At 42.6% G+C, this 14,664-nt stretch overlaps 3 protein-coding genes across 6 annotated transcripts; 1 reads left to right on the top strand and 2 right to left on the bottom strand.

Moving 5' to 3' along the window:
* Positions 1-734: 734 nt before the first annotated feature.
* Positions 735-6,622, bottom strand: LOC113519348 (reticulon-4-interacting protein 1 homolog, mitochondrial-like). Of its 4 annotated transcripts, XM_052898615.1 has the most exons (8): positions 6,236-6,366; positions 4,709-4,899; positions 3,226-3,449; positions 2,940-3,140; positions 2,748-2,860; positions 2,183-2,322; positions 2,010-2,119; positions 735-1,011 (listed from the first exon to the last, which is right to left on the bottom strand). In XM_052898615.1, the coding sequence occupies exons 1-8, from the start codon at positions 6,319-6,321 to the stop codon at positions 817-819; spliced, it is 1,260 nt and encodes a 419-aa protein (XP_052754575.1). In that variant the 5' UTR covers positions 6,322-6,366; the 3' UTR covers positions 735-816. The 4 variants fall into 4 exon arrangements, with proteins under 4 accessions (XP_052754575.1, XP_052754576.1, XP_052754573.1 ...); XM_052898616.1 differs by lacking the exon at positions 6,236-6,366 and adding an exon at positions 6,411-6,622 and having other exon boundaries at positions 2,010-2,322; XM_052898613.1 differs by having other exon boundaries at positions 2,010-2,322.
* A 394-nt stretch (positions 6,623-7,016) lies between these two features.
* On the top strand, positions 7,017-11,519 carry LOC113515872 (tryptophan--tRNA ligase, mitochondrial). The gene is made up of 6 exons (XM_031912771.2): positions 7,017-7,494; positions 7,569-7,745; positions 8,962-9,201; positions 9,528-9,675; positions 10,502-10,653; positions 11,181-11,519. The coding sequence occupies exons 1-6, from the start codon at positions 7,405-7,407 to the stop codon at positions 11,517-11,519; spliced, it is 1,146 nt and encodes a 381-aa protein (XP_031768631.2). The 5' UTR covers positions 7,017-7,404.
* A 328-nt stretch (positions 11,520-11,847) lies between these two features.
* LOC113515871 (uncharacterized) lies at positions 11,848-14,462 on the bottom strand. The gene is made up of 3 exons (XM_026900164.3): positions 14,053-14,462; positions 13,013-13,130; positions 11,848-12,263 (listed from the first exon to the last, which is right to left on the bottom strand). Exons 1-3 carry the CDS (start codon positions 14,263-14,265, stop codon positions 11,848-11,850), a joined length of 747 nt encoding a protein of 248 aa, XP_026755965.2. The 5' UTR covers positions 14,266-14,462.
* Between the last annotated feature and the right edge of the window lie 202 nt (positions 14,463-14,664).

A 14,664-nucleotide genomic window follows, 5' to 3' on the forward strand; every position in this document is an offset into this window, starting at 1 on the left:
GGGCTAATTGACAAGTCTTTCCATTCTCACCTATCATTCCTTACTGGTGTCCCGCCAGCGTATAGCGTTAGAGCAGGCGGAGTTACCACTCCACTATCATCCATTTTTTTTTTTTTACAACACGGGGCAAACGAGCATGCGGCTCACCTGATGATAAGTGACTACCGCCGCCCATGATCACCTACAACACCAGCGGCATTGCAGGTGTGCTGCCGGCCTTTTAAAAATATACTATAATATAATATACTCTTTTCTTGAAAGTTATGTTGTCGTATCGGTTCGGAAATACATTAAAAAAAAAAAAATGATAATGTATCTTACATAAAAATCAAAAGATTTTATGGAATCGAGTTTATAATATCAGAAATCGAATTAACGACTAAAGTAAGTGGGGTGAAGTGAACACTGAGCGATCGGGGCGAGTTTCTTAACGAGTAAAAATGGATTGGTAACCCTGTCTGCTTTATCGGTATATGTTGGCAAGGCACCAGTAACACTATAGGTGAGGATGAAAGCAGGTCAGTTAGCTCACCGTGATGGATTCCACAGGAATCGGCCACGATGGTTTCCCCATCACTAACAAATCCTTTTTTTTTACGCAACTTAGCATGGCAAACAAGCTGACGGCCCACCTGATGGAAAATGGTAACCGTCGCCTATAGACATGAGCAGTACCATGGACATAACATTCTTTCAAGTGATGGGGTATCAGGGGAACCAATAAAAACAAGATGTCAATACGACTCACTATCGGTATATTTTATTGCATTTACAATTGTATTTACATAAACGATACAGCGGCACTAGGTGTGAACATTAGTAGTGAGCAGTGGCCGCGTCCGGTGCAGCGGCGGCGGCGGCGGCGGCGGCGGCGGCGGCGGCGGCGGCGGCGGGCGGCGGCTCGGCGCGGAAGTCGAGCAGCAGCTTGCCGCGCGCCGAGCCCTGCTGCGCGCGGCGCGCCGCCGCCGGCAGCCGCCACCACGGGAACACGCGCTCCACGCGCACCGAGAACTGCAGACCAGCGGGAGGGGGGAGGGGGGGGGGACATTAACAATACCACACCGTGGCCCGCGGCCATATTGCATTTAGTGTCATGGTCTGGACTCTCCATTTTATAAATTAATGACCCGCCATCTCGTGATGTCGGCCATTTTGAAAATGTTACAATGTTCAGAATTATATATTGTATTGTCACCAGAACTAAATAGACCTATTAAACTAACAGGGAGACGCGAGGCAGAAATAAAAAAAAATTGATGCAAGTCTGTTACAGTTGGCCGGGGCTTAGTTGCTTATCAAGTTAAAATTATTTTGTGAAAAGGAAGTCCACCTCTGAACCAAATGCATCTTCACTTCTGTTATCCATACTAATATTATAAATGTAAAAGTGAGTTTGTTTGTTACCTTTTAGCGCCTTAACGAAATTTAGTATACACGTACTAAATGGGACAGCATCTTACATGATGCAGTTTTACTGTGAAAAAATGTATATTAAGTAACACGCCAACTTTCAAGGTGATCGGTCAAACGATATCAACGTGTCATATAATTAAAGTATATACATAGATATCAACTTTTGTATATACGCATATACAGATAACACGGTGACATAAACAATCGTTACTTATTAATATATTGTTATTGGTTATTATTAAATTTGTTTATTATTATACACAGATATTCATAACGGGGGATTCTTATCTACTTCGGAGTGATATCACGCCACGGTGTCATGCGGCGGCGGCGTGGCGCCGGACTGACCGCCGGCGCTCGGGTACGGCCTCTCTCGTGTACAGGAACGTTCATATCTGATTTGCACAGCCAGAAATAAAATTCGCTCCTAACGTCTCCTAACGTATTACCTTATTTTCACAATCTATTATCTTCAATGCTAAAGTGCATAGATACTCGAATTTTCATGCGCCATCTTAGACCATGTCATCGCTCAACATCAAATGAGGTGGTCGAATTAAAATTAATCGCGACCCACCGGCGGAGGCGACGCTCACCTGGCCGCGCTCGGCGAGCCGCCGCAGCAGCTCGATGTCGTCCGCCGACGCTGAGAAGAACGCCCAGCGGACGTGCGGCGGCGGGCAGCCGAGCGGCGCGGCGCCGGCGGCGGCGGCGGCGCGCGCCGTGGCCGCGCACTGCGCCGCCAGCGTGGCCGCCGCCGCCGCCGCGCCGGCCGCCAGCCCGCGCCGGTCGGTGGCGTGCAGCAGCGGCGTCGTGAGCGTCACGTAGCGCCTGAAGCTGCAGCCGCGCGCCGCCAGCGCCGCCGCCTCGTCGCCGCCCAGCCCCGCGCAGTCCAGCACCGCCTCGTACCTGCCGCGCACACGGCGCCGAGTACTAAACATACGGCCCCCGGGAACCGCGCAGGGGCGACTATAACCACTGTGTCGCGACTAGACGAAAGCCGGTATCTTCCCTCGGCAAAAATTGCAAAGGCCGCCGCGACCTCCGCAAGAGAACGAACAGTATATAGTTTAAATAAGTATAAAATTCATTTTTAAGTGAGTTTAAAAATGAAATAAGTATGTGTAGACTATCATCTCTAACAATTTTTGTAATGTTACCATATCACCTCGTCGCCCCACATTTTAGCAATAAATTTTATTCTTTCAATAAAGTAGTCTGAGACAGTCACCGGCCGTCGTCCGGGTTCCGGCCTCTAATTAGCAGCAAAATTTGGTAGAAAACCTGCGTTTCTACCTGCTCGCTGCTGAATAAAAGTGTGCGGGAGGACTCACGGGCCGGCCTCGCGCTGCTGCTGGTGGTAGTCGGACGCGCGCCGGTCCAGCGCCGCCGCCGCGCCGGCCGCGCACGCCACCGCCTGCTCGTCGGCCGAGCAGCCCACCACCACCTGCGGCCGCCACGAGGTCAGTACCGGCGGACTACGCCGCCGCGGCTCCAATGAAATCATTTAAACGTGCGAGCGGTACCTGCGCGCCCTCGTACACGAGCAGCTGCAGCGCGGCGTGGCCGACGCCGCCGAGCCCGAGCAGCAGGACGCGCGGGCGGCGGCGGGGCGCCGCGCCGGCCGCGCCGACGACGCCGGCCGCGCGCAGCGCCGCGCGCGCCGTGAGCGCCGCGTACAGCGCGCCGCCCGCCTCCAGGCCCAGCGAGGTCGGCGCCGGGCCCGCCTGCGCAGCAGCGGAGCGACATGTGAGTGAGCTACTGCGGCTGCTACTGAGCACGTACCAGTGTGCAGCGTTACTGCGCGCGCACCCAGCGGTGGTCGAGCAGCGCGAGGCGCGCCAGGCAGCCGGGCGCGTGCGGCGGCAGCGCGGCCCACACGCGCTGGCCGCGCCGCAGCCGCGCCGCGCCGCCCGCGCGCTCCACCACGCCCACCAGCTCGCGCCCCACCACCAGCGGCAGCTCCACGCCGCCGCCACCGCCGCCAGCACCGGACAGCGCCCGCAGCGCGTTCAGCACGCGGACACCGTAGCCCTCTGCGACCACGACCACACTATTTATTTATTTATTTAAGGAACACCAACAGCATATTGCATTATAACATATAGGTCTATCTATCTATCCATTTAAGAGCTGCGCTCTTGTCGATGGAGCTCTTGCCACTCGACACGACACCAATTCCTTCCTTGATATGCCTGATGTAACTATGCCTCGGTCTCCCTCTCCCCCTCCTTCCTTCTATCTTACCTTCTATTATAATGTTCATAAGTTCGTCGTGTCGTATCAAGTGTCCTAACATTTTTCCCCTTCTGTCTAACATATAGATATAACAAACATTAAATATAATACAATATTAATGCACGTGCCTATTATAGGTATTCACAGCATTCACTTTAACATAATTATACAGCGCAAGAAAATTAAGTAAATAATAAAAATAAACATGTAACCTAAGTTGTGAACAATATCAGAAAATAAGATTATGAGTGAATTGAATTAAAAAAAATATTAAAAAAATATATATTATGATAATTAGAGTTAATTTTCATAAGATTGTTGTACAAAGTGCTTCAGCAATTTATTCCTGTAGGAATTCGAATTATCATACACTATATCAATTTCAGGTAATTTGGCATAAATTTAATTGTATGACACACTAATCCTGACCAGAAGTTGATGCAGTCCTAGGTTTGTTCTGCAGCGCGGTAAGCTAAATGCTCTAGTTATAGGATGTCGAGTACTACACTATACTATACTCACATCTAATTAGTGTAGCTTCCTTCTTAACATAGAAGAAATTTAAATTGTATGTTTATCAATTTTAGTGTATTCCATATTTATTACTTTGCGTGTTAGCGACATACACTTGATTTTAATAATAAATAGTAGCTAGATTTAAGTTTATATAAATACAGCCTAGCGGAGCGCGTACGTGTCGGCGTCGATGGTTTCGATACCCGTTATACTCAATCAGGTGTTACTTTGTAAACAATCACGTTACTTGCTAGTTGATTAATGTTACTCTACCGAATTCGACCTCGACCAGACGCGAAACCAGTATCATACTACATGTATAGACCGAGTAGTGACTGGAGATCATTTAACTAGGGTGGACGCAGAGTTGTCTCTGATAGTAGTCAAATCTCGAGCGTCAACAGCCACACTAACGGTGGCGGCACTGGGCGAAATAATTCTAATAAGGTGACCGGTGTCGAGTTAATATTTTACTTATATGAATGTTCGGCAGGTGTCAGTTTCGAAATGATACGTTCGGGTGGTAGCGTGGGCGGCGCACCGGTCATGGCGAGGTCGAGCGGGTTGAGCGCGGCGGCGTGCACGCGCACGAGCAGCTGGCCGGGCGCGCGCAGCGCCGGCACGCGCGCGTCGTCCAGCCGCAGCGCCGCCGCGCCGCCGTACGAGTGCACGCGCCACGCCGCCATGCGTCCGCCGCGCGCCACACACTCTTGCATCGCTCCTGAGGGACCCCTGTACGAGTAGCGATCATCCCTCACTTTAGTCCAGTAGCGAGTCATTCTTTTTAATTGCAGCATCTCAAATTATATTACTCTGCATTTACCATATTACATTTTTTTTTTAGTAGTGGTAAATACTTCGTTTAGTCACGCTAAAATATGTCAACTGGATACAGTGTTGTCTCATAATCATATTATCTCAAAGGCGAAAGCCGATAGACTGAGAACGTATACTATGCATGCAATATAATATTTATTTATTTATTCATAGGAAAACCAGGGCTACACTGGAGCAAAAAGATACAGTTTAGGATCACAAAATAAGCCACTGATACAAGTAGCAACAATACAGATACAAGGCCCTGTACACAAAGCTACAAAAATAGAAATTAACAAAAAAAAAATGAACTAGAGGAATGAAAACAAAAAAAATTAAAGGTTAAATGTAAATATTTGACTAAAATATGACCTTCTTATCCATACAATAGTAATTCATACTGACTATGAATAAAAAATTCCCTACTCAGTTGGTCTCTCACTGATATTATATTTTTCAAAAATAGATCTATATTAAGTTTTAGAAATAGTATTAAAGTTATTACTAGCTCGCCAAAGGAACGAATTTTATCTATAATTCGATAACACTAGTGGAATAAATAGAGTAGAATTATGCCTTCTAGACTTAATTGATACATTTAGTTTTAATTTTTATAGTAGTTCAGGGCAATCAACTTTAGCTGAAGCTATCTTCATCAGATATGCAATGTCGCAGATATTTCTGCACTTTTTGAGAGGGAGAAAATGGTGTTTTTTACAGAATTCAAGATAGTCAGAAGAATCATATCTATCATGTAATCTATAAGCTAAGAAACGAATAAACTTTTCCTGAATATTTTCAAGATGAGATATATACATTTTATATCTCAGATTCCAAATTTGTGAGGCGTATTCTACTTTACTTCTAACTAATGAACAGTATAGATTTTTTAAGGTTTTGGCTTGCTGAAAATAAGTTGAACTGCACATTAGGAATCTAAGTGCCTGTGAAGCTTTAGTTACAATATTGTTAATATGCCCATCAAAAATATTCTCTCTAATAAGTATGTTATGATAGTTACAGTTATACCATATTAAAGACTACTGTTTATTCGACTTCATTGCAGTGCCCCTGAGAACCATTGTGGTTATTTTATAGCAAATTCATTATGATGAGTCAGCTGACTTGGATCTTCACCTATGAACATTTACTGGTCCAAATGAGAGGCTTAGCGCGGAAAAGAATCAATTTACATTACATTACATCATTTACTGATCTGACGCCAACATATACCAATAATACAATTAATAACATTTGATCGTTGTATTCCTTGCATGTTACACGACATTTGCATCTACTTGATGCCCGACATCTACACAAATTTTTCACCAGCTTCATTGTATTTTTTTTTTATCGATAGGACTAGTTCTGTGTTGATGGTGTAATAACCAATTGTTTTTAGAAATCATAAATTTTAATTTACATACCTAACCTATAGCGAAGGACTTTTTAACATATCCAAAAAAGTAGCCAATCGTTTGCTTTAAAATATGTTTTATATACGAATAATTAAGATACAACAAAAAAAAAGAGAAATTAAATTCTAAATTTGTTTAAAACTTTACAAATTTCATAACCGCGCCAGCAACAGCTGGAAAATATTCCATGCCACAGATTACAGAGACTATTTTTCTCTAATCTGTGGATTAATTGTCAGAATCTAAAAGGTATATAGAAAATGTTATACGGCTGTATAACCCTATCAAATTCAAATACAACTTGCTTGTATACTTTCTACATAAACTATGTCGAATATATACTCTAATTAGTAATGTAAATGAACAAAAATTTTACATACTCATTTTCTATGATACGCTACTGCTATGGATTGAGAAAATTAGCAACAGATGGTATATCTTTTGTCCTCTTTTTACTAATTGTATTTGCATAAGAAGAAAGGAGGCAAACATAGATTTATAATTTTTTATTTTATCATCCTTTCTATGTAACTCCTTGTTGTAGAGTATAACCTAAAATTACATCCGCACAGCTGACGGTGACAGATAGTGAAGCCGATTCTGAAGTGCCATTTTTCTAATCTTATATTTTGATAATTTTGCAAAATGACTGTTATGTGGATCATTATAAACTGAAATTAAAACAATTTTAACTTAATTCTATTAGGAAATGAGTTCGTATTGGTTTTTACAGTAAAGATTTTGTTGTGATATCAAATTGAAATTTTAATTTTAGAGATAGATTAGAAATTTGACGTCTCAGAATAGACTGTGTTATGTCAATTTCATTATTTTTCAAATTTATGTTTCTGCTAAAATTAACATTTAATCGACAGTGTCTATAATCTTCGATTTCCTTATGAAATTGGTTGTATGATTTTCGACAGCAAATATAATTTTCTATTTATTTCTCTAGCTTTTTCCAAACATGTATTAAAATTAAATTAAAGATATAAATTGTGCAATGGAATTCATTAGACGAAGTATAATTAATTTTAAACAGTATCCACATCGTCTTTTTTATTATGGACTTAGGCGCAATTACTGCACCAAGGTGCGATACATTTGAAAATATAAAAATAAAAATAAAGTTGTGGAGCTTCACATTAATTTATTATTTGATGTCAGAATGGTGAAGCAGAAAGCGAAGAATGGCCTCGACGCGTGGTAACTGGACTGCAGCCGACGGGCGCACTACATGTGGGCAATTATTTCGGCGCGCTGAGGCGGTGTGTGCGGCTTCAGGACACCGGAGATGACCTCATGATTTTTATAGCTGATCTGCATTCGCTTACCACTCATCAGGTAAGCAACTTTAAATATGAATATATCAAATTATCTAGCAAGTAAACCTAAACGGAATTCTAGTGTTCATTGTTTTATCTCAATAATTTGTTCATATTTTTTAATGTATATAATTTTTGTAACATATATAATATATATATATATATATATATATATATATATATATATATATATATATATATATATATATATATATATATATATATATATATATATATATATATATATATATATATATATATATAGTTACATTTTGTATATATTTAGTTATTAAATATAACTAAATATATACAAAAGGTACATATTGAGATGTAACAGAATTAAGAGGTAGAATTTTTTGTGACACATGTGAAATCATATTATTACTATACATATTACATAATTATAATATAAATATTGTAATATTATATTCATAACAAGATCTGTCCATAGAGTACTTTGACTTATAATTTACCAAGCGCTACTGATAATCTTGGTGTCCTGTCATTATATGGTCATATCTATGATTTACTTTTTTTATTGAAATTTATATATTTTAATGCAACACTCACTATGTACATGATTCTGTTTACTCCCAACAAGTCCTTTTCCTGTGCATTAAAATACCTATTCACACCAGTTTGTTGTATTAAAAAAACATATAGCAATATGTGTTTGCCCGTGCCAGGCAACATATTTATGGTTATTTATTTATTATAGGAAAACCAGGGCTACACTACAGCAAATAGATACAGTTTTAGGATAACAAAATAAGCCACTAATAGGCTTTCACAAGTAGCAACAATATAGATACAAGGCGCTGTACACAGAAACAAAAATACGAGTTAACAAAAAAAAAATGAACAAGAGGAATGAAAACAAAAAAAAAAGGAATGATAACTAAAATACAAATTAAAGATTAAATGTAAATATTTGACTAAATAATGGCCTTCTTATCCATACAATAGTAATTCAAACTGACTATGAATAAAAAAAATTACTCACTCAGTTGGTCTCTCACTGATATTATATTTTTTGAAAATAGATCGATATTAAGAGTTCTAGAAAGAGCATTAAAGTTGTTGCTAGCTCGCCAAAGGAATGAATTTTGGTTATAATTCGATGACACTAGTGGGACAAATAGAGTAGAATTATGCCTTCTAGACTTAATTGATACATTTAGTTTTAATTTTTGTAGTAGTTCAGGGCAATCACTAATTGTTATTGTGCATGGCAGAATCCACAAGCTTTGCAAGAGAACAGTATGGAGCTGGCAGCGCTACTGCTGGCGAGTGGCGTGGATCCAGAGCGGAGCGTGGTGTTCGTGCAGTCGGCGGTGGCGCGGCACGCGGAGCTGTGCTGGCTGCTGGCCTGCCTCGCCACGCAGGCGCGGCTCGCGCACCTGCCGCAGTACAAGGAGAAGGCTGCCACGCTCAAGGAGGTGCCGCTCGGTCTGCTGCTTTACCCTGTGCTGCAGGTCTGCTGTCCTCTGTCTGTCGTTGCATCCTGCTTGCTATGAGGCCTATAATTCTAAACTGAATATTTTAATTGTCGATAGTAGTTAGTGTAGCCTTGTGGTCTCCCTGATCACTTTGTTCATGTGGTCATTCCTATCGAGTATATTTCAGAATACTAATTAAAAAAATTACAACAGTCGGCCAATTAGCATATCTTTGCAAAATATACCGAGTTTGTTTAGAAATCAGTCAATCTAGAATATCTAGATGGTATGCGCCAGTGTTACGAGTGTAGCAGTGAGCGGCGCGCCGCGTAGAGTGTGAGTGGTAGTGACCGCGTGTGCAGGCGGCGGACGTGCTGGTGTACGGCGCGACGCACGTGGCGGTGGGCGGCGACCAGGCGCAGCACCTGCAGGTGGCGGCGCAGCTGGTGCGCACGTTCCGCCACCGCTACGGCTGCCAGCCCTTCCCCACGCCGCGCGCGCTGCTGCCAGGTGGCCCGCCACACCACTCACGCACGCAGCTACACCCGAACCTGAATGCACACCCACATCTGTACTCGCACTCACACCTATACTTACACTTGTACTCACACCTACATTCACATCTGCTCCCGAAGTCAATTGAGCTTGAAACAAAATTGCTGATGTGTATCATCAGATGAGAGTAATGTGTATATTGATTGAAACTGGTTGGTTTTATAACTACCCTCATTTTAACTACAAAATGAGGGTAGTTATAAAAAAAAATGACTTTAAACATGTTAAGCTAAGAACTTTTCAAATGACCCTCGTACAATTGCATCTAATTTGGTGCAGTAATTTTTATGAGATACCAGAACAAACAAAAATGAAAAACCAAGGGTATTGAATTAGCTTCTTTTATTTTTAAATTTCTCCTAAGTACATACAGCCGTCAGCGAGCTACGATAATCATGCCATGAGACTCATTCATGCTAACTTCCAAAATCACTTATTCGATTTTTATGAAATTATGTGAATGTACTTTGTTTATTCTAATTTGAAAAAGGATAGTTTTTATTGATAAGAAAAAATGGTGGTGGCAGAGAGCAAAACATTTTTTTAACGGGCGAAACTAAAGATGTAAACATAAAAACCGCATGGAGATTGACCTGACAAGCTATATTGCTAGTAATGAGGCCGTAAAAACCTTTGCCAGGGTAGCTAGTAGGTATAAATATTAAACAGGTCGATACACATTATCATTGTTCAGATATGTTGCTATTATTTGCGATTGATATATATATATATATATATATATACTAGATGATCGCCAATAATGATTACACATTCCATTTAGATGATGGTAGTGACCGGATACGAAGTCTTCGCGATCCCTCGAAAAAAATGTCGAAATCGGATCCAGATGGTAAATCACGGATACTACTTAGCGACCCGGATGATGTTATCGCCCTCAAGATAAGAAAAGCTGTCACAGACTTCACACCCCAGGTGCGTAACACTGCTGGATGTGCCGTGGATTATGTCGTTAGTTTTTTTGGATAATCGATACTGTTACTAATTCATTTATAAGAAAGTCGGTTGTATTATTGGTACATCTATGGAAAGTAAATTTTAAACATTATGTACTTAGAATAATGAGTGATTAATGAAAGCGTCGTCGACCTGAATAAAAATACATGTAGATACTTCGTATTGTTTATTTATAAAAATTATTATTAATTTCATTGAAAATCTTATACTAAATTGTATACGCGTACTGAGTTTTCAAGTTTAGATACGATCAGTACGAGATCACTCGAAGGTTAGCGCCACATTCGGCGTATCTTCGGTCGCACCGTATCAAAAATGTACGTGAACGTCGAAACACTAACAGATACGCTACCTCAACGATAAACTAGCAAAAAATCTAAGCTACTCGACGTGTTCGACATTCGTATCGGCGGGCCGGCGCCGAGGACACGCGATCGAAGATGCGCCGAGCGCGGCGTCCACCTCACGGCACCGTGCGGTCGCAGGTGACGTACGAGCCGGACACGAGGCCCGGCGTGTCCAACCTGGTGACGCTGCACTGCCTGGCCGCCGGGCTCACGGCCGAGGAGGCCGTCGAGGAGGCGGCCGCGCTCACCACCGCGCAGTACAAGCAGGTGGTGGCGCGCGCGCTGGTCGCCGAGCTGGCGCCGCTGCGCGAGCGCGCCGCCGACCTGCGACGCCGGCCGCGCCTGCTGCGGGACGTGCTGCGCGCCGGCGCGGCGCGCGCCCGGCGCCGCGCCGACGCCGTGTACGAGCGCGTGGCCGCCGCCGTCGGCCTCGCGCCGCACGCGCCGCCGGCCGACCGCGCGCGCGCCGCGCGGTGACTCCAGGACGGCGGCCCGCGTCCGCGACCGACTTCTCGCTCGCGACACTGCGCCGCCGACGGTAGCGCTTTAATCGTTTAGTAAAAATTTAAGACTGCGTTGCGCGAATGGTTACTGGCTCGTCGAGGTCTCTCGCGACGATCGACCGCGATTTTCGACATACATCATCAAGCGTAACGACCTCAGTCCCTTATATATTGCAGTATTTCGTAGGGGTTTCTAGGCCACGAGCACGGAGTAGTTCACTACATTTTAACAATTTAAAAAAAGAGAAGGTCCCGCACTGGTTCGTCTCCGACATAGAGGTGGCGGCCGTGACCGGTAGCGATCACAGGCGGTGGTGGTGGTGCTGCATGGGCGCGAGCGCGTGGTCGGGCGGCGCGTGCGGCGCGTGCGGCGCGTGCGGCACGTGCGCGGCGTGCGCGTGCGCGTGCAGCGGCTGCAGCGGCGCGGCGCCGGGCGGCGCGGGCGCGGGCGCGGGCGCGGGCCGCTCGCGCAGCAGCGCCAGCAGCTCGCGCAGCAGGTCGACGGCCTGCGTGACGGCCTCGGCCTGCTTCTCGGCCGCCAGCGCGCTGCGCATGGCCGCCTCGGCGAGCACCTCCTCGGTGCTGACGCGCGCCGAGTCGCCGCCCGCGCCGCCGCCGCCGGCGCCGCCGCCCGTCGAGCCTTCCGAGCACATGTCGTCGTCGAGCAGCGACGGCTTGCGCTCCTCGTCTGAGTGGCTGCAGTGTCTGCCGCTGTTGACTGGCCACATATCATGTGTCAGTATCGATATGGAAATATGGACAAAGTAGATTTTAGAAGGGAATCTTCTGCTTAGTACATAGTGCAAATGTAGTAAATAAACTATTAAATTATTATTGTGATTAAATATTTTATTCTCATTGGAATTTATATATCCTAACAGATATAATAGGGGAAAGGGATTGTTAGTAATGGGGTCTAATGAACCCATTGCTAGCAATGCACCCTATCAGGTCGACCTCCACATGGTTCCCCCTGGAAACCTTCATGAATAATTCTTGTTGAATTCGTCATGATAAGCTAACTGACCTGCTTCATCCTCACTATCAATAGCGCGAGCGTGATTACCATTCCATTATCACCCATTATAAAAACAGATGTAATGACATACTATAAGTGTACTTTGACCTGAGACACTTATTTGACATCATAATATAGCCACATGAAGTATGTGGGGGCACATACTACCAGTCCACATATAAAAAGTGCAACAGTACTCATACTAGATCCTATTCTGATTGTGCCACTAGAAATTATTGATTGCTGCACTGCGGCTACTTTTCTCTCATTCTTGTACAATCATTAGACCTAGTAAAAACACATTCTATTTATTATAATAATTATATTTAATATTTTTGAGTTATTTTCTTTGAAAACAATGTACTTGTCATTTGTAGATTACCTGTTGTTCCCACATTCTTTCGTGTTATTACTATAAATTGATACAATGAGAATAATAAATGACTCACATTCTCTACCCCCAGTGCTGAGGATATTACGCAGACGCTCCTCTGCACTAGACAGGTCTCCCAGGGCTCCTCCTGCAGCAGACTTCTTGCGTGCCTTGTATTTTATATCTGCCCAATACTGTAACAATAAAATATTTAACAAACTTGCTATTATCAAATTATGAGATGTCCATAAGAAACAAGTGTTTTACTACATAATATAATAATAAAACCTCTTTATTCTCATATCCGATAATAGTTTTAAAGTGTATTAATTACATTGTAGGTAGTACTAGAAATCTTAATATCTATTTTGGTTTATTTGTTATGAGCCCCATAATGGACATACACCTCCTCCATTTGGTTCCATTTCTCCTTTAGTTTTGCTATATTTATCCAATTGTTGCCTGTTATTTGTTTAACATCATAGTTTTACTATGTTTTACTACAGAACTAGTTTTAATTATACACTATTCATTACTCAGATAATACATAATTTATATGTTAAAAATTCAAAATATATGAGTAGTATGAGATAGCAATTTACATATTTTCTCAGACATATTTGCTAAAATCTGCTTATTCTCTGTACAATTAATAAATATTTTAAAATAAAGCACAAATCAAAGAGTAACAAATTTATTTCACATTTCCATTATTAGAATTAAAGATGTTAACCTTCATTGAATTGCCCTTAAGGTTGCCTACTAATCACCAACATAGGAAATGTGTCAATGGGTAAATATAATGGATTTGATGAACTGAAGTCACAATGCTGGGTATTGTATGGCTAATGTATTCATGATGTTAATATGAAATATAATTGTAATAGTAATCTAATATTGAAACGCCAATGTATTTCGTTAAATTTTATGCAGACAAGATGATGAAGATGGACAAAACCTGTTTTTTAAGTCATGGTCTTTGTTAAAATATCACATTAACCAATATCAAATATTGAGCAATCTGCACTCTCTACTGTGGTAGACATGGGCTCATGATAAGAGATACACATAATAGCCAAAACTTATAGATTATTATTGTTTAACAAGCGTACTGACCCGACACCACTTGTCCGGTGATTTGCGCGCACCGCCGCTATCAGCCGCCGCCGCGTTTAAACGTTCGGCAAGTAGTCGCCACAATTTACTTGAACTGAAGCGCGAATATATAGATTGCTTGCCTGCAGCAAATTCGGGGTGCTCTTCCATAAACGAAAGCAATAAGTCTAACTGTTCCGAGCTCACTCTACATCTTGCTAAAACGGCACTCATTGCTGTGATACATAGCCGCAATCACCACCATTGATCGCCACACAAATAGGTTTTATATACTTGGGTTATTTAGATTGAATCATTTTGTAAACAAGTTTACTAGTTATTTCATTAAATTTATATGTAAATTATGATATAAAATTAAATATTTTTTTATTTACATTGCCATGTCTTGTCAGTCAATTAGTGTTGTCAATGTCAATGCCAACTCGAATATTATATAAAGACCTCGGTCCGTACCATAGATAAGGTCTATACACAGAAGTAATATATTTGAAATACAGTGATGTTCACTTTAACAATAAAGATTGTGTTTTCCTCTCGACTACAACCCACCGCCAATTCCTTGACAATGGCTTAATGGTCTGAGGCACTTGGGAGTCCTAGATCATGTGTCGT

The sequence above is a fragment of the Galleria mellonella genome, unplaced genomic scaffold (assembly GCF_026898425.1).
Source record: "Galleria mellonella isolate WM207_F2 unplaced genomic scaffold, CSIRO_AGI_GalMel_v1 utg463, whole genome shotgun sequence".
NCBI lineage: Eukaryota > Metazoa > Arthropoda > Insecta > Lepidoptera > Pyralidae > Galleria > Galleria mellonella.